General features: G+C 40.3%; 1 protein-coding gene and 1 pseudogene across 1 annotated transcript; one reads left to right on the top strand and one right to left on the bottom strand.

Annotated features, from left to right (window-relative positions):
• Window positions 1-7,039: 7,039 nt before the first annotated feature.
• On the top strand, window positions 7,040-11,046 carry LOC120065999 (galanin peptides-like). The gene is made up of 6 exons (XM_039017038.1): window positions 7,040-7,120; window positions 7,593-7,647; window positions 9,434-9,505; window positions 10,398-10,484; window positions 10,642-10,713; window positions 10,985-11,046. Exons 1-6 carry the CDS (start codon window positions 7,040-7,042, stop codon window positions 11,044-11,046), a joined length of 429 nt encoding a protein of 142 aa, XP_038872966.1.
• Window positions 11,047-11,524: 478 nt separating this feature from the next.
• LOC120065814 lies at window positions 11,525-13,261 on the bottom strand (annotated as a pseudogene).
• Between the last annotated feature and the right edge of the window lie 14,139 nt (window positions 13,262-27,400).

The following is a 27,400-nucleotide window of genomic DNA, read 5'->3' as shown; positions in this document are numbered from 1 at the left end:
TGCGAGTGGTCACTGCCTGGTATGGAAACTGCTCGGACTCCGACTGCAAGGCACTACAGAGAGTAGTGCGTACGGCCCAGTACATCACTGGGGCAAGCTGCCTGCCATACAGGACCTCAACACCATCCGGTGTCAGAGGAAGGCCCTAAAAATTGTCAAAGACCCCAGCAACCCCAGTCATAGACTGTTCTCTCTACTACCGCATGGCAAGCGGTACCAGAGCGCCATGTCTAGGACCAAAATGCTTCTCAACAGCTTTTACCCCCAAGCCATAAGACTCCTGAACAGGTAATCAAATGGCTACCCAGACTATTTGCATTGTCCCGCCCCACAAACCCCTCATTTATGCTGCTGCTACTCTGTTTATCATATATGCATAATCACTTTAACTATACATTCATGTACATACTACCTCAATTAGCCCGACTAACCGGTGCCTGTATATAGCCTCCCTACTGTTATAGCCTCGCTACTGTTATTTTTCACTGTCTTTTTACTGTTGTTTTTTATTTCTTTACTTATCTATTGTTCACCTAATACCAATTTTTTACTTAAAAATGCACTGTTGGTTAGGGCCTGTAAGTAAGCATTTCACTGTAAGGTCTACACCTTTGGTGGCACACGTGACAAATTAACTTTGATTTGATTAGTGATGAGCTTTGAGGGCACTATGATGTTGAATGCTGAGCTGTAGTCAATTAATACCATTCTCACATAGGTGTTCCTTTTGTCCAGGTGGGAAACGGCAGTGCAATAGAGATTGCATCATCTGTGGATCTGTTGGGGTGGTATGCAAATTGGAGTGGGTCTAGGGTTTCTGGGATATGAGCCATGACCAGCCTTTCAAAGCAATTCATGGCAACAGACGTGAGTGCCACGGGTCGGTAGTAATTTAGGCAGGTTACCTTAGTGTTCTTGGGCACAGTGACTATGGTGGTCTGCTTGAAACATGTTGGTATTACAGACAGACAGGGAGAGGTAGAAAATGTCAGTGAAGAAACTTGCCAGTTGGTCAGCGCATGCTTGGAGTACATGTCCTGGTAATCCGTCTGGCCCTGCGGCCTTGTGAATGTTGACCTGTTTGAAGGTCTTACTCACATCGGTTGCGGAGAGCGTGATCACACAGTCGTTTGGAACAGCTGATGCTCTCATGCATGTTTCAGTGTTACTTGCCTCGAAGCGAGCATAATAGTTATTTAGCTCGTCTGGTAGGCTTGTGTCACTGGGCAGCTCTCGGCTGTGCTTCCCTTTGTATTCTGCTCCTTGAGAGCAGCAGCTCTACCCTTTAGCTCAGTGCGGATGTTGCCTGTAATCCATGGCTTCTGGTTGGGGTATGTACGTACAGTCACCGTGGGGGGGACGTCATCGATGCAATTATTGATGAAGCCAGTGACTGGTGTGGTGTACTTCTCAATTCCATCGGAATATCTATTATATTAGCAAGAAATTCAACAATGGAAATTCATGCCCTCAAAGATGGAAGGCAGACGAGAGGAGGCGAGATCAGATAGGACCATTCTAGCCAATGAAAGGGCAGATACGCATGTGAACAACAGGCACAACAAAGTCATTTTTCTCAAAGTTGCCCAGAAAGCCACATGCATCCACTTATAGCAGTACATTATTTGTAACAGCATAAACATTATGAAACTTCTATTAGATCAAATAAGCCTCATATTATTGGAAACTCTCTCATAGACCTCCAAACAAACAAAAAAACACCACTTGGCTTCCCAAGTGGCACAGCAGTCTAAGGCACTGCAGTGCTTGAGGCGTCACTACAGATCTGGGTTTGATCCCGGGCTGTGTCGCAGCCGGCTGCGACCAGGAGATCCATGAGGCGAAGCACAATTGGCCCAGCGTCGTCCAGGTTAGGGGAAGGTTTGGCTGGCCAGGATGTCCTTGTCCCATCGCACTCTAGCGACTCCTGTGGCGGGCCAGGCGCATGCACGCCGACACAGTCGCCAGTTGTACGGTGTTTCCTCTGACACATTTGTGCGGCTGGCTTCCAGGTTTAGCGAGCGGTGTGTCAAGAAGTAGTGTGGCTTGGCAGAGTCGTGTTTCGGCGGACGCATGGCTCTCGACCCTAGCCTTTCCCGAGTCTGTACACAAGTTGCAGCGATGGGACAAGACTGTAACTACCAATTGGGTAGAAAAAGAGGTAAAAATTTAGAACAAATATTAGAATAATAAAAATGTAAAGCTCCACTTGGTCTGCTTATCTCATGCGAACAGATTTTGGCCGGAGTACTGTAAATACTCTCGCTTTGCCTCTTCCTCTCTGGTGCAGCTTAACTTCTTCCAGTGTAAAGTAATTGGTAGGTTGTAAAATTACTTTGAACTAGCTAGCTATATTTTCAGAGTACCCACTGGGCACAAACTGGTTGACTCAATGTTGTTTCAACGTAATTTCTCAGCGTATTGTGACATGGATTATGTCATCATGGTTACCAAATTTCAACATAAACAAACCTTAAAAACAATGTCAGATCTACAACGTTGTACACTATAAGAATATAAAACAGTCTGGGCAGCACATCCTACTGGAAAATGTATCTATCTACAGCTACCCTTTGGTCTCCCATCCAGGGTTTTAACCAAGCCCAGCTAACCAATGTGCTATCATGAGATTGTTGAGAGATCTCCACTTAAAAACTAAAAAGATTCACTATTGCTGTCGAAGTCATTCCAAAGAGTAGGTTTAACAGAGCAAATGAAATGTGACCATACTTTATCAAACATATATCATCAATGATGCTATTTTTATAGTATTTGCTAAGTCATCAACAGCTATTGTTTCAATTCAACACAGAATTCAACAAAAAAATAGACAATACAATAGGGCTAGGGTTTCAAGCTCTGGTTGATTTCAAATGTAATAATATTTAGTGATATTGAATTGGGTTTGGTTGTCAACGCAACCAAATATCAACATTTGAAGGAGATGTATCTTCTGCTTGGATAATTCCATCTGTGCCACTGACTTAGTCTGGCTTTAATTCCAGTTTATTTTGGATTCAAGTTAAAGTCTAATTTAAAGTTAGATTTGATTTAGTACTATTCTTTAAGTTTGATTTTTGATTGAGACTTGAATCCAACATATCAAGGAAACATGTCAAGGAAACAGCAGAGGGAGCACCCCCCCTATCCACATTGATGGGACCACAGTGGAGAAGGTGGAAAGCTTCAAGTTCCTTGGCGTACACATCACTGACTAACTGAAATGGTCCACCCACACAGACAGTGTGGTGAAGAAGGCGCAATAGCGCCTCTTCAACCTCAGGAGGCTGAAGAAATTTGTCTTGGCACCTAAAACCCTCACAAACTTTTACAGATGCACAATTGAGGGCATCCTATCAGGATGTATCACTGCCTGGTACGGCAACTGCACCGCCCGCAACCCCAAGGCTCTCCAGAGGGTGGTGCAGTCTGCCCAACGCATCACCGGGAGCAAACTATCTGCCCTCCAGGACACCTACAGCACCCGATGTCACAGGAAGGCCAAAAAGATCAGACTGTTAAATACTGTTAAATAGCTATCCCTAGCACATTAGAGGCTGCTGCCCTATATACATAGACTTGGAATCACTGGCCACTTTAATAATGGAACACTAGTCACTTTAATAATGTTTACAAATTTTGCATTACTCATCTCATATGTATATACTGTATTCTATCCTATTCTACTGTATCTTAGTCTATGCCGCTCTGACATTGCTCGCCCAAATGTTGATATATTCTTAATTTCATTCCTTTACTTTAAATGTGTGTGTATTGTTGTGAAATTGTTAGATATTACAGTTAGATATTACTGCACTGTTAGAGGTAGAACCACAAGCATTTCGCTACACCAGCAATAGCATCTGCTAAGCACATGTATGTGACAAATAACATTTGATTTGATTAATTTGTAGACAAACTGGAATTAAAGCAAGCCAAGTCTGTGGCACAGATGGTACTATTCAAGCACTAGATGAAGCACATTCTTTAAAATGTTGACATTTGGTTGTGTCAAAACGCGCATTGATAGACATTTGGGTAATGTTAACAACTAAACAAAAATCAGACATTGTTTTTCCATTGTAATTTGGTTGTGCTTTTAGATGGTTGAAAGCATAGTGATAACTAACTGTTGGCTGTTTTTTTGAGTGGGTGAATATAGGTTGTAATCTCATTGATCGACAATGTCTCAACCAAATATTACCCAATTATCCACATTGAAATGACGTGGTGTGCCCACTGCCCAGTGGGTAGCTTCCTCGATACTGATTACCGCCAAGCTACTAAAAATGTAGCTAGCTGGCTAATTACAGAAATTACTAATATTAGCTAGCTATTAGCTAAAGTTAGCTAGTTGAACTACATGTAACGTTAGTTAGCTAACTTTAGATCACTAGCTACTACACGACACTGCTGGTTAGCTTGCGTGGCAACCACTGCAACAGTTAGCTAGTTAGCTACAGTAGCTAGAAAAACACTTTTACGAGATCGAGCCCCTTTCCCACTGCGCTGATCAACGGCTTCTGTGGGCAAAATAAGCTAGCTAACGTTAGCTATGTTAACTTACGTTAGCAAGCTAAAAACACTACTCAAATAAACTTACCTCATGGATTTATTTTGGAATTTGAGACAACGTTTTTTTCTCCAAGTTCATCCAAATTTCTGAGAGACCAGTGTAAACGTTTCAATTTAACGTTGCTAGGCTAGAACGATGTTTCGATCTTTATGATCACGTGACGTCATCGTACGACAATCGACAACCTTCGCCTTTGGTTGAACAGCCAGTGCGCTACGCGACAGTGCGCTCCACACAGGAGCTGTCTCGGACAAGCAAGACTAGTAGTACGCTGTCTGTTTACATTGCGAAAACAGACATTTAGCCACTGCTATAATCTGTAATAAGCAGTCTTTCACAAATTCAGAATTTGTGTAATTAATTTAGCGCTTGTAAGATAACTGTAAAAATGTGCGATCATTGGAGACACAGAGGGCATGGCGTCTCAAAGAAAATAAGGGTTAGTGCAAATGTATGCAGACTCACGTGACGTCATTGATGCAAATAATGTATTTTGGGAATACTTTACTTTATAAATGAGTTAGGTACTTTGCTTAACTTCATCTATGATATTTAATATTGTAGAAAGTCGGAAGAAAACTGTCAGGCTTCAATGGTCCACTTGCAGAGGTTGAAATGTTGCCCAATGGATTGTCTGCTAAAATAACGCATTGTGACCTATGGCGAGAGACCTCTGATTCGGAGCAACAAAGACCATTACCTACAACAGAAGTTGCACGTTTCCCTAAAGCACAACCATGCGGAGTCCAGTTAAACAGTGACGGCAGATATGGATGTGTTGCAATTACCAAGGATGGGGTTATAGCACTGTTCCTTCCAGACAAGAGCCCTACCTGTGCAAGAGACCTACCTGGAGTCCAGGAGCTAAGGCCATGCTGTGATAGGACTTTGCAATTAAAGACAAGGCAAAGAAAGAACATCGAAAGCAGGTAGGCCTGGACTTTAGCTGGAATAGTGGTTGTATCCAAATAGATCTGTCCTGTGTGGTTGGTACAGGATGGAGTGTAGATTGTATAATACAAGGTGTTGAGTCAGGACAGTGCTCATAAAAACTTGATTTTCTCTTCAGCAACCTCTCCCTGCAGAAAACATCAACACATGGATTGTGTGGTGGTGTGATAAATACTCATGTCATCAATGTGAAAGGAGACAGCCATAGATCTTCAGCATTGAGTTCTTTGGATGGAGTTCCTTCCTCATGTCATAATGGACCAGAACATTGCCCAAGGTGTGATGCTTGTTACAATGGAGGATTTCCCACACAGACCAATGACAAATGGAGAGAAGAACTTTCAGAACTGCCAATGCCTGTTGCAGAATCAGACCGAACATCTAAAAAAGGACAAACCATTTTACAAAGAGCCCTAAGGTTCCTGCCTTTGTTACACACTGTTTTTGTCCCATTTTGCTCTCTGTTGGTGGCTGCTGACCTGTACTGTCATTGGAATGGAAGGTCATGGTGCCCTGAGAGTGGCTTTTCTAGTCTATTATTTAGTGTAGCTTGTGACTACCATCCTCCAGTATGACTAGTTAATCTCAATGATAGGATGACATTTTCATATAAGTCATGCTCTCATTATTTCTGATCTGTTAATGAAATAAAGAACTTCATTTAAATCCCTCTTATTGATCTCATATATATGTAACCTATAACCATTTCTGAAAAGTGTTATTTTAACACCTTCAAACTAATATTTTATGGCAACTATTTATGAATAAAGGCTACAGAAAAGTTCCAATGTATTATCACAAAATAGATATCGCCCTTTGATTCAGGATTTCCTGCTTTCATAATCGAAATGGGCCAGTCCACAAACCCATGGAAATATTCTAACTTTCTCCTTGTCTGTAAGGGTTTTGTATTTTGACATTTTAACCACTCTGAGAGGCTCTAAAATAAATATTTTAGATTCACTGATCTTATAGCAGTTTTAGTTTAGACATACATGATAAATGTTTTTTCTAGAAATGATATCACGTGCGATTCTGTTAATGAGAAAATTGATCCGACTTTCAGAACTATTGTCCAACTCAATGTTTCAGGTTGCAAAAAGTACATGACGATGTTATTGTAATTTCATCGTGACATGAACACTAAGCCTACAGGAGGGGGTAGGTGGTTGTGACGTCTGAATTTGAGGAACAGGTAGACCCCCCCCCTCCGCTTTATCCCCCCCTACACTTTTTTTTGTTGCTTGGGGATTATAAAAGGCTACCAAAATCATCCTAACCCAAACGAGAATCCCTACATGGACATTGAAGATCTCTCCTCATCTATGAGCATACCTATTTTGAATAAAGCCTTATAAACGTTTACATTATATTTTCTCTTCCACCGCTGAACAAAACTTTAAAGGTAAGCAGATTTAAGACTTCTTTATAAATGTTTGTTTTGCGACTTTTAACTTCTAAAATGTTGAGATTTTCCAAAACTAAAATGTTTTTTTTTATATCTTGCCTTAGATGCAGAAGTCTATTGGAGTAGTTTGCATATCACTCATTTTTTGCGCAGCTCTGTCAGAAACAATTGGATTAGTGATTGCGGTAGGTCAACGTTTTATTGTATTTGGAAAAATGTTGTCTAAAATGCTGTGATTTTCTCATTGGTTTAACTAGAAGTAGGCCTAGGCTATTGCAAACAACATACAAATTATATTAACGTTTTAATGACATAACACCATAACGTGGCATTGAGAGAATCGAGTTATTGCAATATAGTCAAGTTGAGCAATTGGCATTCAAAAAATGTAATTTATTAACAAGTGAAATACTGTAGTGTGAGGTGTGTGTGTGTTTGTTGAGTTAACTGATGAGTATACAGTGTGTATAATGAATCTGATTTAAGCGTGTGCGTGTGTGTGTGTGTGTGTGTGTGTGTGTGTTTGTGTGTGTGTGTGTGTGTGTGTGTGTGTGTGTGTGTGTGTGTGTGTGTGTGTGTGTGTGTGTGTGTGTGTGTGTGTGTGTGTGTGTGTGTGTGTGTGTGTGTGTGTGTGTGTGTGTGTGTGTGTGATCGCAGGCTAAAGAGAAGCGAGGGTGGACACTGAACAGTGCTGGCTACCTTTTGGGTCCTCGTAAGTGACTTCTAACCAGGGTTGGGGAGTAACAGATTACATAATGTAACGTTACATCTAAGGGATTACAAAAACGGTAACTGTAATCCGTTACAAGCAAAAAAAAATGTAATCAGATTACAGATACTTTTGAAAAACTAGATGATTACTTTTAAATTCACAAAGGATGTTTGCGAAAAAAGTATTTGACACTTCTGATTGCTCAATGACATTCAAATCAACATCGAAAAAAAGCTCAAGTTTCAATTTGTTCCACCTTAGGGAGTCTGACCGCAAGTCAGATGCCACTATGATGACACACCAAATGTGTTTGATGGATCGCGGGAAAAGAGCAGGGATATGATTTTGTAGGCTACAGTCCAAGCTATGTCTTCCAATGGTGCGACTGCTGTCGGCATCCAAAGATTATCCAATTTGAATCATGTTTGGAGGTAAGGATGACAGCAGTGGTGTAGTCTACGGTGATACGGATATCACTTATTATTGATATCTACATAGCGCAGTGATGTAAATCACACGGCTGCTCTCATTTAGCTATTTGCGCTTTACGGATTGTGGTTGTTGAGGATGGCTGTTCACAAATCTAAAAGTATATTTGAACCCAACAATGGTTGAATTCAATACATTTAAGCTGCCTATCAATAATTGTTTTTGAAACCAGTGGACAGCCAGTGAAAATGCGCTCTTGCAACAGCTACATAGTGCGGATCCCAGCCTATGGAATAAATGTAGGGCTTTTATTGCTCAATCTAATCCATGCTGATGAGAAAATACATCCATAGGCCTAATGGACACATGCTTAAACTCACACACTTTTGATAGACTTAAAGGGGCCATTTGTAGTTGCTATATCCATTTTTGGATTTATAAATGATATACATTAATGTAAAGATGCAGTAGAAAGCGATGGGTTAGAAGAAGTATACATAACCAACCCATAATGTAAAATGTAACATCCATGTATGGCCAGCTATGTAAACTTTAACATTGATTTATCCTGCAATAGATGTCGTTCAATTGGTAACATACATTTGTGTCTTCTTCTAATGCAGCTTAAGGGGAAAGTAATCTAAAAGTAACTGAATGTAATCAGATTACGTTACTGAGTTTGGGTAATCCAAAAGTTAAGTTACTGATTACAAATTTCTACAGGTAACTAGTAACTGTAACAGATTACATTTAGAAAGTACCCAACCCTGCTTCTAACTTATTAACAATATATACATGTACAGCCTCTCAATCACAACAGTCAACTCCTTTCTCATAGTCTTAACCTCCTACACACCTGTGCTATCTAAATGATCATGCTCTTCTCATATTTGTTTGCCCATTGTATACTTTTTCACCTTTCACCTGGCTGTGTGATGTGGCATGATGGTTTCCAACATACATGTTCTGTGTAATTATTGGACTTTTAAGTTGTCATCCCGGACTATATTCACTATATTATAATATTTTGGAAGGTATCTGCTTTAAACAGGATAACCTATTAATTCCAAAGGTTAATGGATTCTTGTTAACAAAGAATGAGGATGTGTCCTAAACTAGTTTAATTTTCAAACACAAATGCAATATGCAGTACCTCTGTCATATGCAACTTTGTACTTTTAACTGAGGATTTATTTAAATATCACATTTAATCCAATCTGTCTGCTGAATGCTAATGATGGTAAGTGGTTAACTGCACAATGTTAATTTAAACGTCTCAATACTCAGTGTGCACTACTTTATAGACACAGGTCAGTGTTGTAAGTTCAGGTAAAATGCCATCATCCCTGTGTTTCAGGTCGTATTGATCACCTAATACAGATAAAGGATAATCCCAGCGTAAGGGGGAGAGAAGAACTGCTAAGTCAATGTAAGATAGCTCCTGCAGGACATTGGAGTCAATGGAGGAATTGCTCTGTGACGCATTGCTCTGTGTGCTTATTTATTGTTTCCAGATTAAGCATATTTCATGTCTCATAATGTATTAAACGACCAAGCAGAGGTGTTTTATCACGGCCATGGTCCCTTTGTTAGTTTATTTTTCTACCTGTTTATGAATTATTAAATTGTCATACAGGAGCTTAAATCTCAGAAAGGCACTGTGAGAACAAAGACAATGATGCTAATGTTATTTTAGTATTTAATTATACTTGATGTTTGATGACTGAGGCTATGGGTTAAGGTAAAAATTCAAGGATTACAATTCAGATAATTAGTGCACTTACATGATTGTTCAGTGCATTTTTCCAAGCCCTCTTGACTTAAACCTCTATTAAAGTTGTGAAAGGGGAGTGGTATTGCAACCATTTTCTGGTCTGCACCTTGCCCTTTTGGCTATAAATTAAAAACATAAGCAATGTGCTCTCTGAGATGGACAGTGAATGAAATTACTCTCCAAATGTTAATTTAGCCTAGCTTTCTTGGTTTTTGTTTGAATTTTTTTCTTAGCATGTGGTTGGACTGTTCCTTAATATTTTTTCCTTTTTAGGTTCTGTTTCCATTCTCAAATGTGTATGTGCCTATCCTTCACTTATTCCATTGGTGAATATAAGTTGTAAAGCAATTCCGAGACTCAAGCCCTGCAGGTTGCTTTTCAGACTCATGACAGATAAAAGGAAAAATGCACCCTCATAAATTACAAGGGTGCCTTGAGGCTTTAGGCAGGGCTGTGGTGTTTGTGCGTGGTGTGCAATGAAGGGGATTTCATCTAGGGAATGGGTGAAAGTCAGCTGTGCAAACTATGATTTTGTCTTGTTGTTCAGATGGCATCGACGGTCACCGGACGCTCAGTGACAAGCATGGCCTTGCTGGTAAGAGAGACATGCCCCGGGACTATGACTTCAAATCAGGTGAGAAGCTCTAACAGCCATGTAAAACCTGGGGCATGTATCCTACAGTTTATAGACCCTATGAGGGCAAATACAACGTTTAGAGTACTGCAGAACAGTAAGTCTGCTTTACTCAGTATACGTCTTCTACACCTCATGAGGATCTTTAATTTTGCAGGTTCCTTGAGAATAACAGATGAGGATGTATTACACAATGTCATTGACTTCTTAACATACATGCAACTTAAAGGTGAGTTAATGAAGGCTGTTATGAATGTTTAATTACAGCAAAATATATGACTGCATACTCCATCAGGAGTTTTATTCATATCATAAACGGTTATGTTGACATGTTCCAGAGTAAAATTATCATATTTTTATTTAATATTTACATTTGTAGTCAGATTCCTGGCAATATATAGTTCAAACATATTTGGAACAGAACAACTTACTAGCATAGTCCTAATCAGATATAACCATCTGACTGTGCTCACTCAAATGTTTTTTCATCTACTTTGCAGAAATCGGAGCTCTGGATACCCTGCCTTCCTTGCTCACATCAGAAGAGATGAGTCAGCCCTAGTTCAACTTCAACATTCATTGATCTATTCTTTACGCTTCAAAAGCCTGCAAACTACAGTGTCTGTGCATATCCCATTATACTGGATACTGGTGTCATGATTTACAACAATCTACTATACAGAGTAAACATGTTCCTATTATAATTTGAAAGAAATGTATTGAATAAAACTTTTTGAATGGCAAAACTTTTTTGTTCCTATATATTGATTATACACTATATAGTTGTTCTATGCAAACAGTGAGATTACCTTAGAAAGTGCAACAACCCAAACCACTCAGATTTAAAATGTCAAGTCTCCAGCTTCTCTCTCACACCAACTAAATACAAAGAAATCAGAGATTGCAGAGCAACCTAACAGCATGATGTTGCAATTGTGCATTGTATTCTATGATCTCTGCTCAGTGTTTTGTCCCAGTGAATTGTCGGCAGTACAACTACACATAACACATTCCACAAGTTACTGTTTCAAAGTTGAGGTTCACCATGGTAGCTTGTTTCCAGAGTTGTCGAAGAATCCTCCATGATGCTTTTCTGTCAGAGAAAGCAAAGATGATACGCTCTCTTCCGCACTCAAATCTGCCTAATCCATAATAGACAGGAAATGCTGCATAACAGTCAATTTATTGAGATACACAGTAATATATTATAATGTATTCATAATAAGGACCCAATCATAAAACACCTCAACCAAGAGTATGGGACACTCACATATGGGCCACCCACGTCAGTGCGCACCCAGCCAGGGAGAAGGGCTATATACAGAATCCCTTCAGATTCCAGGTCAATGGCCAGACACCTTGTCGCCATGTTCAAGGCAGCCTACATATGTAAACAAAATGAGATGGACAGGACATGTAATGACTGTGTACACATACAGATTAATTATCTTCACACCCAAACATCCTATGGCCAATATTGCAACCGGAGATGGTCTGTAATGTTTATATGGGCTCTGTTGAAAGGACAATTACTGTTGCTGTTCACCTTTGAGGTCCTGTAAGCATAGCTTTTGAAGGCTGCTCCGGCTCCCCAATTGGCCTTAATGGAGCCCAGTATGGAAGAGATGTTTATCACAGCTGCCCTATTGATCCCCATTACAGTGGTCCATGCAGCAGCTGCCTGGAGCAATGTCCGAAATGCCTACAAGAGCCAACAACGTAAACAACTCAGTCAAAAACATGACAATGTGATCTGAACAGTTACAATGTAGGTTTCTTAGATGAAGTAGGGAACCGGTCATAAAACCTGGGTATGTGAAGATCCTCTGTACTCCAACAAAATTAAGAGGTTTCTCATTCATGCTCGTCTAGAGGTGAAACAAATACATTTACCTTGGTGGCAAAACGAGTAGAAACAGTATTACTCTCGAAAGTCATCAGGTGTCACTGTCTTCAGGTCAGTGGATAAACTGATGGCTGTGTTGTTTATGAGGCAGTTGAGCCCATCACCTCCCAGTATGGATGACACCTCGTGAAATGCTGAGTCTATACATGACTGGCTGACAACATCTGATAACAAAGAGATAGCATGACCATTTAAAAAGGAACATTCTTCACAAGAAACAATTTTTGTTGTTGCTTTTTTAAATTTAAGAGTATAAGATTTAATTAGCTAATGGTTATTTCAGTTTGGTATCTCTTCATGTTCTGTTGAGTACTTGAAACATAACAAATTGAGTATGTAATCAAAGTTACTTGAATGTTTTAATTAAAAGAAGCCCTGAGAGGAACCTCAAGCCAAAACCCAATACAGTGCCTTTTGCGCCATCTGCTGGAATACCAAACAAGGCACATGATACACATAGGATCATATCCCCAACAAAATAATGAATCCATCCGCATTACACTGCACTCTCTTTTATGTGTCCAAGTTATAATAATTATGTTGGCTATGTTACTCACCAAGCCGTACAATATAAACACCTTTGCAGGATTTGGCAATAGTATGAAGATCCTGATGAATAACAACTTTTATCATGCATCCCTAGGTTTACAGTCAAGACATATCCTCACACGTGTATTCCCATTAGATGGAAATTCATAAAACAAGTTGAACATGATGTTCTCCTACCTGTGCTGCGGCTGGTTTGCGCACAGTCACTTATTGTCGTCGGTCGCTCCGTGCTTCTCGCCAGGTCTTTCACAATTTGTAGACCGAGGCCTCTGCTCGCCCCAGTAATTAGTACAGAATGACATTTTCAAAAATGTAGATTCATACTATTTATAATATGTCTGTCAGTTAACTTTGTTTGATGATTAGGAAGTATGATTGGCCTGTCCAGACAGAACTTTAGTAGCGTTTCAATCTGAAGTCGTGGTTATTAAACAACCCGACTGGACCAATGAGTGGAGGTGCGCTTGATTTAGTGTCTGTCAACTCTTTTTTATTTCTTGCCATTTTTACAGAAAAAAATGTCAGTTTGACCTGCCTGTTGCCTTCTAAACGTGCAACTTTGTAAGAATATACAATCTTATTTTATACACAGGATACTATGAAGGGTGATCAGAGCAGGTTCAATTTAATTGTGGCATGAATCATGCACACTGATTTGAAAATACAAATGCATTTACCATTTTCACATTAATATTTAGCGTTTAAACATTGTATTTTCGAACTGACACTGATCACCCTCCATAGGATACTAACAAAATATTCAATAATAACAAATATGTATTCTATTTAGATGTGTAAAAATACAAAGGATGTGTGTTTTTGGCAAACCCCACAGAATTAGTAAACTATACAAGCCAATCAAAAATGATTTCCGTCTTAAATCGGTCCAATCCCTATTCATTACTAATTTAAATTAAATAACATTATTACTAGTCCCAAAGTGCAAATCCAAAACACCCCCCCTTGCACCAGCCAAGCCATCGAACGCATCCATTTTGAAAGATGGATGTGGCTCGTGCCCCCCTCCCCTAATCTAAATAATTTCTATCGCCAGTCACTTCGCCTCAGGAAAGGTTCTTCCACAACTGACTGTCAGGTAAAGTTATTGGTGGAGGTAGCTAGCTAGTACTAATTAGCTTTGAAACACCAGGATATTGTTATTTGTTGTGAACTGTCCAACTAATAGCTATTGGAACAAGAGAGGTCGAGAAAAATCCCTTAAAACATGTATATGAATAGTATTGTACTAAGTTAGCTAGCTACAGTAATTAGCTCAACTATCTATTCTAGCTAAGCTAACGCCTAAAACCATGACGAAGGAAAGCTATATGTCAAATGTATTATTGAATGGTGAACTGACTGATTTTCTAGCTAACTTAACTAGACTAGTACATCTGGGCCGCTTTCCCAAAAGCATCTTAAGGCTAAATGAATCGTTAGAACCATGCTCATTGATTCTAACCATGAAGTCAGCCTAAAATGCTTCTCTGGGCCAGTATTTTACTACCTACCAAGGCTAACACCACTGCCACTGATTTGTGCTTCTGTCAGGTAGGAGCCTTGTTTAGAATGAGTTGCCTCAAAGAACAAAACCAAAGAAGTCTGGACAATGGATCCGAAACCTCCGCTGTCTATTCCTCTGAGAACTATGGTCGCCACCTAAGAACATTGGACGTCAACATTGATTCAGGAGATCACACTGACTTCAGTGTGCCAGGAGTGATGCCCCATGGTTCAGGTGGAGAGTGGTCAGGGTACAGCAGAGAAGCTGGGTCCAGCAGGATGGACCACCACTGTACCAACTACAGATTCTACCCACCTCCACATGATGCTGAGCCCTCACTTCCTCAATACCAATTTGCTACTCATGGAGATTATGTGCTCCCCCAGTCTAGCCCGTTCCATTTAATGAACCCCAGTTTAGCTAATAACAGTCATCTCAGTTCACTTGGTGGCCAGTGGTCATCGGAGGGCCCAGTCCACAGCAATATGTTGTCAGTAAGTTGTTCAAACCAACAACAAACCTTAGAAATTACATTAAAATCCTCAATCTATGGGTGAGTTCGTATTGCAACGCCTGGTGCCCCGAGTGGGGGGAGATTTTTTAAATGACCAATAGAATGGTCTAAAAGGTGCAAACCCTGGGCATCCGGCGATGCAGAATGTACTTACCCAATACACTGATATTTTATTGGATATTTTGATATCACAATCAATTATTGAGGTGGTACAGTATATTACTCTAATTGAAGTTTGTGTTATGTTACATATTCATTTTGTTTTGTCCAGGGTGAAATCTATGATGCTGTGGCGAGCATTTGCCCAGACAGCAAGGATGACCACGGACCAGAGTCCTATCGCAAACAGGAGACTATGGCCGAGCTAATGCCTCAGAATCAAATGGACATCAGTCAGTCTGTAAGAGGATTTCCAACTTACTGTATGATGTGTACAAGTGTACATGTAACCTACATACTGCACATGCTTGCAATGACACAGATAAATGGTCATGCGTAATAATGTATAATGCAGGACCATATACAACCTTTACCAGAAAGCATTTATTTCATGAATTTTGCACTGTAGGAATAGACACATTCTTGGATTCATGTGATCAATGAAAAAGTGTTGACTCTGAAAAACAGGCTAAATGTCAGCATGACAATTCGAATATGCAGTCTCGCATAGCAAAGAGAATTATATGATTTTATCTAGCCTTGGAAACCTGATTGAATGGTTATTATTGAATAGGGCTCTCTGAGTCAAAAGAAAGAGCAGTATTCTAAACATGATCGCAATGACCTTACAAGAGTCAAATGGTGTGTTAGTTTGTGTTAATAAGCAATAATTCTAACAAGAGGATATGTGAAGGTCCTTTCATAACAACCATAACTCAAGACCATTACTGTGTGGATTCTCAGTGATATGCATCTTTAGCTATGAAATGCCAGGCATCTCATTATAAAATCTCTGTGTTTCCGGTCTCTAGGCCAACGGGCCGCTCACTGTGTATCTACAGCACCTAGACCACCAGCTTGGGGAGAATGCCACTGTGAGTGTCTAATTGTTTAGCTGAGAGCTATATATAAAACCCACTGGGCACAGACTTCAATTCAACGTCTATTCTATGTTGGTTAAATGTAATTTCATTGAAATGACGTGGAAACCATCGATTCAACCAGTGTGTGCCCAGTGGGAAGTTTCCATCATTACACAACATGTATTACCTTCAGGCACTACAGTACACATTCAATTCCACAATGAAGGCCTACTCTACAGATGGACATAGTTCTGTGAGTGTGTAGAAGTCAACTGTAACTCCATAAGAGTACCACAGTATGAGTCATAATACCCATAAACCTAGCAATTAAACAGAAATAGTTGAAATAGTTTTTTCCCCATCCATTATCCCATAAGGGATTTTAGAAACACTTAAATAATGGCTGTGTTTCGTGTAGGCTTACCCTGGCGTGACGTTTTGATAACGATGGAAATCTCTCTCGGGCAAGGTGACTTTTATCAATATATTTGCCTGTATTTACCCCCTCAAAATGAAACGCTAATTAGCTCATACAGAACTACAAATGCCATGATCTGGATGAGACTGCCGAATCAAGGCAAAGGTAAGAATCTCTGGATTAACTATCTAATGTTAACAACATTTACTAATGAATAAATAAGCAACATTTCCTTAAATTGACAATTCTGTGAACTGTCTCGGCAAGTTTTAAATTGACACAATGCCTGTTAGCAAAGATGTCAGCTAAAAATGATGTACAAAAGCTTGCAGGGATTTGAAGTCTTGCATGATGTCTACTTTGATGCTAATTAGCATTTTCGAATCTCAGAGTAGAGCTGAATATATTGATAAAAGTCACCTTATCCGAGAGATTTACATGGTTACCAAAACGTCACGCCAGGGTAAGCCTACACAAAACACAGCCCTTATTTTAAGTGTTTCAAAATCCCCTATGGGCAAAAGGAATGGTGGAAAAACAATTGGAACCATTTCTTTATTTGACTGCTTGGTTTTATGGGTATTATGACACGTCCACTGTGGGGCTTTATCTAGGTTGTGTGCAACATGAGTGGCCGAGGGCAGATGGTGGTAATGAACCACTGTAGCCCAGGTCAGATGCTCCACTCCCTGCCTCCTGGCCACCCTGACTCCAGTCCAGAGACCCACTACTACACCACATCCTCTAAGGAAAACTCAGAGCAGAGCTACTCAATGGGAAAAGGTTAGAGGCAGGCAGATCACATCTTAGTGCTGTGTTGTTGATGTGTAGGCTGACATGAAGAATCTTGATCATCCCATACAACATAGGCCTACTGTTGTTGAGCTGTTCTGGTTATTTGAATACGTTTTAATAAGTAAGCCAATATTGATGTATAAACTATTTAATCCCAGAATGTTTATTATGTATTTGTAGATACATAAATATTCATAGCAGGGTATAATGTGTTGTGGTATCGATCCTGCAATCTCATTCTTCATGTACTACAGCTTCTCAGTCCTACCTGCCCTCTATGAGCCTGCCTCCCATTGGGCCCAACCACAGCCTCCTTTCCCCCAACCATCTGGTCTCCTCTGGTCCTCCTGGCTCTGGATACAGCTACAACCACATGCCTGCACCCTACTTCTCACAGGTCAGTAGCATGTCTGTCTCATCCTCAAGTCTCATGACCTGCATAAGATCAACTGTGGCTCTAACAATCAAAACATATAGGCCAGAATGTTTGCTTTTACTACTGATAAATAACACTAAATCAACCATCAAACTTGAAAAGCTAAAAAGAAAAATGAACTTCATAACAATTGACCATGAAGTTGAAAGGTGACATGTATATGGTTGTCCTGCCAGTACCACCAGTATCCTGAGTATCCTGACTCCCTATGTCTGGTCCCTGATGGCCAGTCCACGGCAAGCAGTGTCTTACGGTAGGAACACTAGGGATGTGACAAATGGAAACTGTTTCTTAATGTTTAAACTGCAAATTTTCCCCCCCGTTTTCCATTAAAACGATAAGGAAAATGTAAAAGATTCCACATGAATCCACTTAAATACTACTTTACTAAAAGCCTAAAAGTATCTGGTTTTAGATGTACTGAAGTACAGTGGTGGAAAAAATTATCCAATGTCATACTTGAGTAAAAGTTCAAAATAAATGCTGTACATCAAATTACCTATATTAAGCAAACCAGACGGCTCGATTTTCTATTTTCTTTATTTACGGACAGAAGGACACACTTCAACACTCAGACATCATTTACAAACGCAGTATTTGTGTATAGTGAGTTTGCCAGATCAGAAGCAGTAGGGAGGGCAACCTGTTATATTGATATGTGTGTGAATTGGACCAGAATTCTGGCCTGCCTGAGCATTCAAAATGTAACAAGTAATTTCTGGTGTCATTGAAAATGTATGGGAGTAAAAAGTACATCTTTTCTTTAGGAATCTAGTGGAGTAAAAGTTGTGAAGTTTCAATATTTACGTTTTTGGGCGACCTGACCAAATTCACATAGAAATGTTGGTTATAGATCTGTAATTTGCATTGAAAGCAAGTCTAAGAAGTGGTAAATCTGTTCTATGTGTGTTATGTCTATGCTTTGCGGTCTTAAGTAAAAAATGTGTCTCTTTCGTTTTTGTACACTAGCTCCAAACAGCTGAAAATACAATATTTTTGGTTATGGAAAATATATTTCTGTGGTTTAGATGTTACAATGATTCTCTACACTATACTTGCTTGTTTTGTCTGCATAGTGCGTCTTTAAGTACTTTACATCACTAGTGGCCACTTGCTGTTGTGTTCAATAGTGATCACTCAAGTCTGAAAGTGTTTTGAGAAGGGTGTGACTGCAGCCCGCAATTCGGGGCGTTCCTGCATGTGGGCATTCCTGCATCTGCAGGAACCCCTCTTTATACTTGTATTTGTCAATTTTTAAGCTATGACTGCAGTACTTAGGCAGGAGGCAGAGGCGCTCCAGTACAGTAAATGGCGGTAATTGACCATAACGTTGAATGCCAACGGCTGATAAACCCCACAGAAGAAAAGTACACACCGGTAGTGTCCCTCGCTCCTGTTCTGTTAACGATGCCGAGGACACTGTGTTAGCTTAGCCAGCTAGTCCTAAGGAGGACTCCGGTACACAGCAGGCGGGAGGCGGGGGCGACACCGTGTGCTAGCTAGCTGACTATGACACTGCAGATATTGTCATAGATCATATGGTCAGCAGGTCATGGTAGTAACTGTGCATCTTCTCTTTCACCTTGATCAAGTCTCAGTGGATCTCTATGGGACTCCAAATCCAAGAAACCCTGCAACTGCACTAAATCTCAGTGTCTCAAACTGTGAGTTGTATCACAACCAGTGACATATACAGTAGTTTCTTTCCTACTCTGTTATCTGTTATGTAGACTGACAAGTGTGATCTCACGTGTGAATGTTTGTAGAATGACCAAGCAATGACTCAGCAATTATTGGGTGTGTCCTAAGACCTTCACTCATGTTATTTGCCATTGTACACTATGTCATCATGACTGGTCTAATCACTGTGTATGCCGTCTTTGTAGTTACTGTGACTGCTTCGCTAACGGCGACGTCTGCAGCAACTGCAACTGCATCAACTGCTGCAACAACAATGAGCACGAGTCAGAGAGATACAAGGCCATCAAGGTACAGTGAAACACTTGTCTCATTAGAGTTTTTCCTGGTTAGGAACAACTCCTGTCCCTACTGATTACAAGTTGTCCATTCTGTGGCAGTCATGAAATTTTGCCAGCCGATAATTGTCATGCAAAAGACTGCCGGTCTCACGGTAATTGTCCATTAATTAACATAAACACGTTTAGTATCTCCAGGCCTCCACACACACACGCCGCTGATGCATGCCTTTGGAACATTTACGTTTAAAAAAAGTATAATAAATCAATTTAATATACACCATCACAATAAATCCATTCTATATTTTAAGCAGGTCTAAAGAAACATGATATGAAGAAAATGTATTTCAAAAGAACAGAATATGAGTTGACCTTCTGTATGTTATCTGGCTATGCGCCATGCTATGGGCTTGTTCATTTAGCAGACAAGATATGCTTACAAGTCTGCCATTCTTTTATATTATATGATTTTATAGTAAGAAGAACATAATTGAACATAGCTGAATAAAATAGAAAGGATATTTTTCCCATTCCGGAATGCATATGAAGTGGCTATGTTGAGCGTAAAAGGGATAATTTGAAACCGGTCCTATACGCTAGATTTAGACTTATTTGTCAACTTTAGACGTGAATGATACAAACCGTAGAATGTCTTAGAAATCAGAACATATATGGGCTTTATGATGTAACTATAGGCTAGGCTATTGATGATTTGAGAAGCTTGCGCTCTGTTCATTGCCTCAGGCTGCACACGCTGTTCTCTTATCAAGTGTTCATATTATTTTCACTATTCTCAATTTTATCTTGTCTTTATTTCGATTTAGAAAAAAGAAACAACCCACACGCTGCTCTTGCTAGTATCACTGTTCTTTTTTAAGCTCTACGCATCGGCCTCAAGGCCTAATAAAGAACAGTGACACTAGCAAGAGAGGCATGCAGCTTTCTTCTGTCATGTTATTAAATTGTTACCATACACCTGCAACAAAGATAACTTAAATGTGCGAGTTCCTTTTGAATTTAGAATGGCCCATTATCAAATAGGCAGGGGAAAAAGACGTCAGCCATATGCACTCGAATAGCGAGTGGAGCCCCCCGTTGGTTCCTTTTTCAATCATGCTGGTAGGCTTCTCCAGTTATTTCACTCCGCCGCTGTTTGAGGAGCATGCAGACTCTCACTGTGCGACAGGTGATATTCCGCCTAAACTCTGTATGCCATGGGCTCTCCAATTATGTTCCTGCAGCTACCCAGTGCTTAATTTGCGAAACCAAGTGAAATCTGTTCGGGAACATCGATGTTTTCACAACTAAACATATTTCATTAAACTATTGACAGCCCCTCTCTCTGCTCGCTGGAGAGAGGAATTGAGGAGAGAGAGGAGATGGAAATGCACAGTGGTGAGATATTCTGTAGCTAAAGGCCATGTCAGCCTTTTAATTATGAAAATATTTAAAAAATGCCCTATTCAAATACAAATTCACTATAACTGTAGGCTTATCCGCCCTGCACAATTAATGAACCAACAGCATTGCCTAGGCCTATAGGTTCTCTCCCAGACTCATGATTAGAAAGTTTAGAGCGTAGCATAAAGGTAACCAGTCCATCCAGTATGCATAATAATACAGTCCACACAAAGGTGATTACTATAATTTAAAAAAAAATTGGAGTATAGGCTGGACCAATTATGTACGAAATAAATCTTTAAATATATATATATTTTTTTTGTATGTTTTTCTGTCATGCGTAGGGTATGTATTGCATAACAGCACAATCATTATTTTAAATCAGGATTTTCCGGATTGGGCTCATAGGCCTATGTGTATACATGAGCTCTAATATGCGAAGGGATGTTTTGAAGTAATCATCACTTTAGAAAGCACAGTCCATTTCGTTGTGTTAGGCTTTAAAACAACATCCACAACTACCATGTTTTACACTCAGTTTCAACTTATTGTTGAACTTCTTTCTTCATCTTGATCAAATCAAAAAGATGATTTATTATTAACCGACTTGCCTAGTTAAATAAATAAAAAATCGAATAACATTTTATTTGTCACATGTGCAGGTGTAGACCTTTACAGTGAAATGCTTACTTACAAGCTCCTGGCTCTTAACCAACAATGCTTTTAAGAAGTTTTAAGAAAAAAAGTGTTAAGTAGAAAATAAAAGTAACAAATAATTAAACAGCAGCAGTAAAATAACAATAGCGAGGCTTTATACAGGGGGTACTGGTACAGAGTCAATGTGCGGGGGCACCGGTTAGTCAAGGTAATTGAGGTAATATGTAGGTGGAGTTAAAGTGACTATGCGTAGATAATAAACAGAAAGTAGCAGCAGCGTAAAAGAGGGGTCTGGGTAGCCCTTTGATTAGCTGTTCAGGAGCCTTATGGCTTGGGGGAAGAAGCTGTTAAGAAGCCTTTTGGACCTAGACTTGGCACTCTGGTACCGCTTGCCGTGCGGTAGCAAAGAGAACAGTCCATGACAAGGTTGGCTGGAGTCTTTGACAATTATTAGGGCCTTCCTCTGACACCGCCTGGTATAGAGGTCCTGGATGGCAGGAAGCTTGGCCCCAGTGATGTACTGAGCCGTATGCACTACCCTCTGTAGTGCCTTGTGGTCGGAGGCTGAGCAGTTGCCATACCAGGCAGTGATGCAACCCGTCAGGATGCTCTCGATGGTGCAGCTGTAGAACCTTTTGAGGATCTGTGGACCCATGCCAAATCTTTTCAGTCTCCTGAGGGGGAATAGGTTTTGTCGTGCCCTCTTCACGACTGTCTTTGTGTGCTTGGACCATGTTAGTTTGTTGTTGATGTGGACGCCAAGGAACGTGAAGCTCTCAACCTGCTCCACTACAGCCCCGTCGATGAGAATGGGGGCGTGCTCGGTGCTCCTTTTCCTGTAGTCCACAATCATCTCCTTTGTCTTGATCACGTTGAGGGATAGGTTGTTGTCCTTGCACCACACGGTCAGGTCTCTGACCTCCTCCCTATAGGCTGTCTCATCGTTGTCAGTGAATTAGGCCTACCACTGTTGTGTCATCAGCAAACTTAATGATGGTGTTGGAGTCGTGCCTGGCTTTGCAGTCATGAGTGAGCAGGGAGTACAGGAGGGGACTGAGCACGTACCCCTGAGGGGCCTACGTGTTGAGGATCAGCGTGGCGGATGTGTTGTTACCTACCCTTACCACCTAGGGGCGGCCCGTCAGGAAGTCCAGGATACAGTTGCCGAGGGAGGTGTTTAGTCCCAGGGTCCTTAGCATAGTGATGAGCTTTGAGGGCACTATGGTGTTGAACGCTGAGCTGTAGTAGATGAATAGCATTCTCACATAGGTGTTCCTTTTGTCCAGGTGGGAAAGGGCAGTGTTGAGTGCAATAGAGATTGCATCATGTGTGGATCTGTTGGGGCGGTATGCAAATTGGAGTGGGTCTAGGTTTCTTGGATAATGGTGTTGATGTGAGCCATGGCCAGCCTTTCAAAGCACTTCATGGCTACAGATGTGAGTGCTACAGGTCGGTAGCCATTTAGGCAGGTTACCTTAGTGTTCTTGGGCACAGGGACTATGGTGGTCTGCATGAAACATGTTGATATTACAGACTCAGTCATGGACAGGTTGAAAATGTCAGTGAAGACACTTGCCAGTTGATCAGCGCATGCTCGGAGTACACATACTGGTAATCCGTCGGGCCCTGCTGCCTTGTGAATGTTGACCTGTTTCATGTCACTGGGCACCTACTTTTTAGTCTGTAACTGTTTGCCAGCCCTGCCACGTCCGATGAGCGTCGGAGCCGGTGTAGCACAGTGAGGTGAGTTTTAAAAGCACGATACTGTCTTGATGATGAGTGTTTGATGTGATTTTCGAATGCATTTGCATAGATGTCAGAGTGGTTAGAGGGACAATAGAGACCTGAGTTCCAGGCCATTAGGACCTGATGGAGGGACACTAGAGCCCTGAGTACCAGGCCATTAGGACCTGATGGTTGTTAGTGAGTTGGGTACAACCAACGCGTGTCCAGAGTGTATGAAAGGAGATTAGTTGATTAGTCACGTGGAATTTTGTTTACCGGTGTGCCAATGATATGGTCACCACAACAGTGCTAGTCATTTCTTGAAACAACTGATGAAGTTGTTGAGAGGACACCCATAGTATCTGCCTGCTGTCATTGGTAACAGGCACTACACTGCTTGAATGAAATCATCAGGGTTTGTATTGAACCATTTTTAAGGATTCGCCCAAGGTTAGAGGGTCAGACTATTAGGGGAGTTTGATGGCTCAGTGAGCCACTGGAGTTAAGGCCAGCAGACAGGAAGACAACAGCTTCAGTGGACCAGGGTTCCCCTACACGCGTAGAAAAAAGGGTTCCAAAAGGAACCTTTGGCTGTCCCCATAGAACACGTGTCCAACTCATTCCACAGAGGGCTGAGTGTTTGCGGGTTTTCGCTCCACCCTTGTACTTGATTGATGAATTAAGGTCACTAATTAGTAAGAAACTCCCCTCACGTGGTTGACTAGGTCTTAATTGAAAAACCCGTAGACATTCGACCCTCCGTGGAATGAGTTTGACACCCCTTTCATAGAATAGCACTTTTGGATTCCAGATAGAACCCTCTGTGGAAAGGGTTCTACCTGGAACCAAAAGGGTTCTCCAATGGGGACAGTCGAAGAAGCCTTTTAGGTAGAACCTTCCTTTGTGTGTATGCTTTAGTGTTAGTCTGTATCTTTCATCTTGTAAGTGAAAAATATTGTCAAAGTCAACTGAGCTAGATGTATAGGGAGTTGGTGATAAATAATGTTTAATTATTATTGGTAGACTGGTTTCTATGTTATTTTAAGATTGATAAACATATAATTTTCCTGAAGATTTGTCTGGACAGAAATCCTGAGGCGTTCAGACCAAAGATTGGAAACGGGAAACTGGGAGAGATCAAAGGACGCCACAACAAGGGCTGCAACTGCAAACGCTCAGGCTGTTTGAAGAACTACTGCGAATGCTATGAGGTACGTATGGATAAAGCATTACTCTGTTTGACTTAAGAGGAACTGAGAACTGCAACGCTGCTGGGTTTTTCACGCGCTACAGTTTCCTGTGTGTATCAAGAAGGGTCCACCACCCAAAGGACATCCAGCCAACTTGACACAACTGTGGGAAGCATTGGAGTCAACATGGGCCACCATCCCTGTAGAACGCTTTCAACACCTTGTTAGAGTCCTTGAGGCTGTTCTGAGGGCAAAGGGCACTGCAACTCAATATCAGGAAGGTGTTCCTAATGTTTGGTATAGCCAGTGTAGAATACTAGTCTGTAACAGTAGTGTTTCTATTGTCCCATACAGGCCAAGATAATGTGCTCATCCACCTGTAAGTGTGTGGGCTGCAGAAACTATGAGGACAGTCCAGAGAGGAAGACCATGGTGTGGGACAGCCCTGACACCACCTTCTACAAGAAGGCCAAATGTGACAAGGACAAGTGAGGACATCTAAATTAATTCAATGTCAAATAGATTTAAAAAAATGTTTTTTTCGAAAGCAATCATTCCCTGGTTTCTGTCCAACTCCCTTACCCCCCCCCCCCCCCCAGGTTTAGTCAATTAAATCATGAATCGTTTAAAAAATCATAATACATGAATCCTAAACATGATGGCTTAATAAGTAATTGACTAGGAAGTAGGCCATGAATGAATATCAATGCATTAGTAGTGTAAGATGATTTTGATTTCACTTGACAAACAAATAATTTGGTCTCTTCAGGCCTTGCTAATTGCATTATGTTGTTGTTGTAAGGAGAGGAGAATGGTCTCCTGCCTCCTTCTTTTGGTCACTGTTGGTCTTTTGGCTGATAGGTGTCCTCTGTCGTGCATCACGCTCGACGTCGTGGAAGCCACATGCGGCTGTCTTCTGGCGCAAGCAGAGGAGGCTGAGAAGGAAGGCTACACGCTGTGTCAAGCTGAGAAAATGATTTTGGAGGAGTTCGGCCAGTGTTTGACGCAGATTGTTCGGTCAATATTTAAATCTACTAGCTTGTAGATAGAATCTCAGGTAGGACAAGTTGATTAACATTTTGGATATGGTCTGTTCTAGACATGGTGACATTTAAGCTGCCATTTTTTATCAACATGTTTATCAACAAGATGTTGTGAATTGTGTATGCGTATGTATTTATTTGTTACATAATTGATTTATGCATGTATTTATGCATTAATTTATTTAACTTATTCACTCACTTTAGTTTAAGTCTCAGAATGGAGGACAGTTCCATCAGCTCTGGGTCATATGTCATTGGTTTGAAATATGAATCAAAAATGAGTTCTTGTGAACAATTCTTTCCATTTCTTTCATCCTTTCCTTTTTAAGATGTAGAAAGAACATTTAATTTTATGCAAATGTCTCTGTTAAAATACAACATCCAAATGTACTGATGAGCATTCTGTGAAAATAAAATATTAAATACAGACAATGTGATTTGTTTTAATGTTTCTAAATGTCTGCAAATAAATGATATGCAGAATCTTTAAAAACAGATCTAAAGATCCAGGCTACACCAAGATACTCTAATTGTATTGACTTTCATTATGTCAATTGAGGTCCTGACGTAAGCTTTTTGTTTTTGAGCTAACATCAACAGCCTTCCTAGGAGAGCTCAGAGTACCTGCAACAGTTGTCTCACACAGGGGGTACTATTGAACCTGAGACCCTGTTGCTATCCCTAACAATAAAAGGGGACAAGAACATTGGCCCAATCATAGATGGTTTGGCTTGGCTGTAGACAGGCAGCTCTTTTGTAGACATGGTAAGTATTAGATATTACAATTTTGAGTATTTTCAACAACAAAAAACATAGGCTATAAGGAGAAGTAATGGGATGTTTATTTATTTGTAGAGGTCAAGAACAACGATTCAATGGACTTGCACAATCATTGTGATTTTGTTGATTGTGGAATCACATGCTCAAAAGGTAAATCATTTTATTAATCTTGTTATTTTCTGAACTGTTTTTAAAGAACATGTATTGATATACTTGTACTGCTAGTGAATGCAGCAACTACAGCCATGTGATCTAAATTAGTTTATCTCTACGTTGTTTGACAGATTAAACTTAATCCAAACCGCTGGGGCCCTCAGTCAATGATGTATCTCAAAGGAAAATGTAAGTTTAACTTCTGGCTCTGCTTCCATGTCGTGAGAGCATTTTTTCTCGTCACATATTGTTTCCCAAAAGAGATCGATAATGGATATTGTATTACATGACTTTCAGATGGCACAAGAGATGTACCTGACTATGATGACAGTGTTTACAAATCAGGGTTGAATGGCTGGTACACACTTATTAAAGGTTTGTCTTCATTTTAGAATATGCCAAATGTGAAATGGTTATACAATGTCATAGCCTATTGTATATATTGAACATCATTGACAGACTTTAGTAATGTGAGATTGACTACACATTGTCATATTCCAATTTTGACCATAGGGTTCCAAAGGTTGAGGTCACTGAATTTCAGAAAACCCAGAAGACTTCGAACAACTAATCCACTACTTGGAGTATTGAAGATAGATGGATATTTTGAGGTTGAAGTAGTTTAGTTATGGGACAATTTTACCTCAAAGAATTGTCTTAAGATGATGAAGGCTTAAGTATTTTTTTCATTTACTTTTTCACTGCTGACATTGTTGATATGTTCTTTATATGATAAAATGGTAGTAATTTGTGCTGTGTAAATTTGTACATGTTCTCTTTAAAAAAATATTGTTGGAGAATTTCAACTGAAAATGACTTAATATTGTAATAAATTATTCAAACGGTG

Source organism: Salvelinus namaycush, chromosome 21, assembly GCF_016432855.1.
Source record: "Salvelinus namaycush isolate Seneca chromosome 21, SaNama_1.0, whole genome shotgun sequence".
NCBI lineage: Eukaryota > Metazoa > Chordata > Actinopteri > Salmoniformes > Salmonidae > Salvelinus > Salvelinus namaycush.
This window is presented reverse-complemented; position numbering and strand designations above follow the sequence as displayed.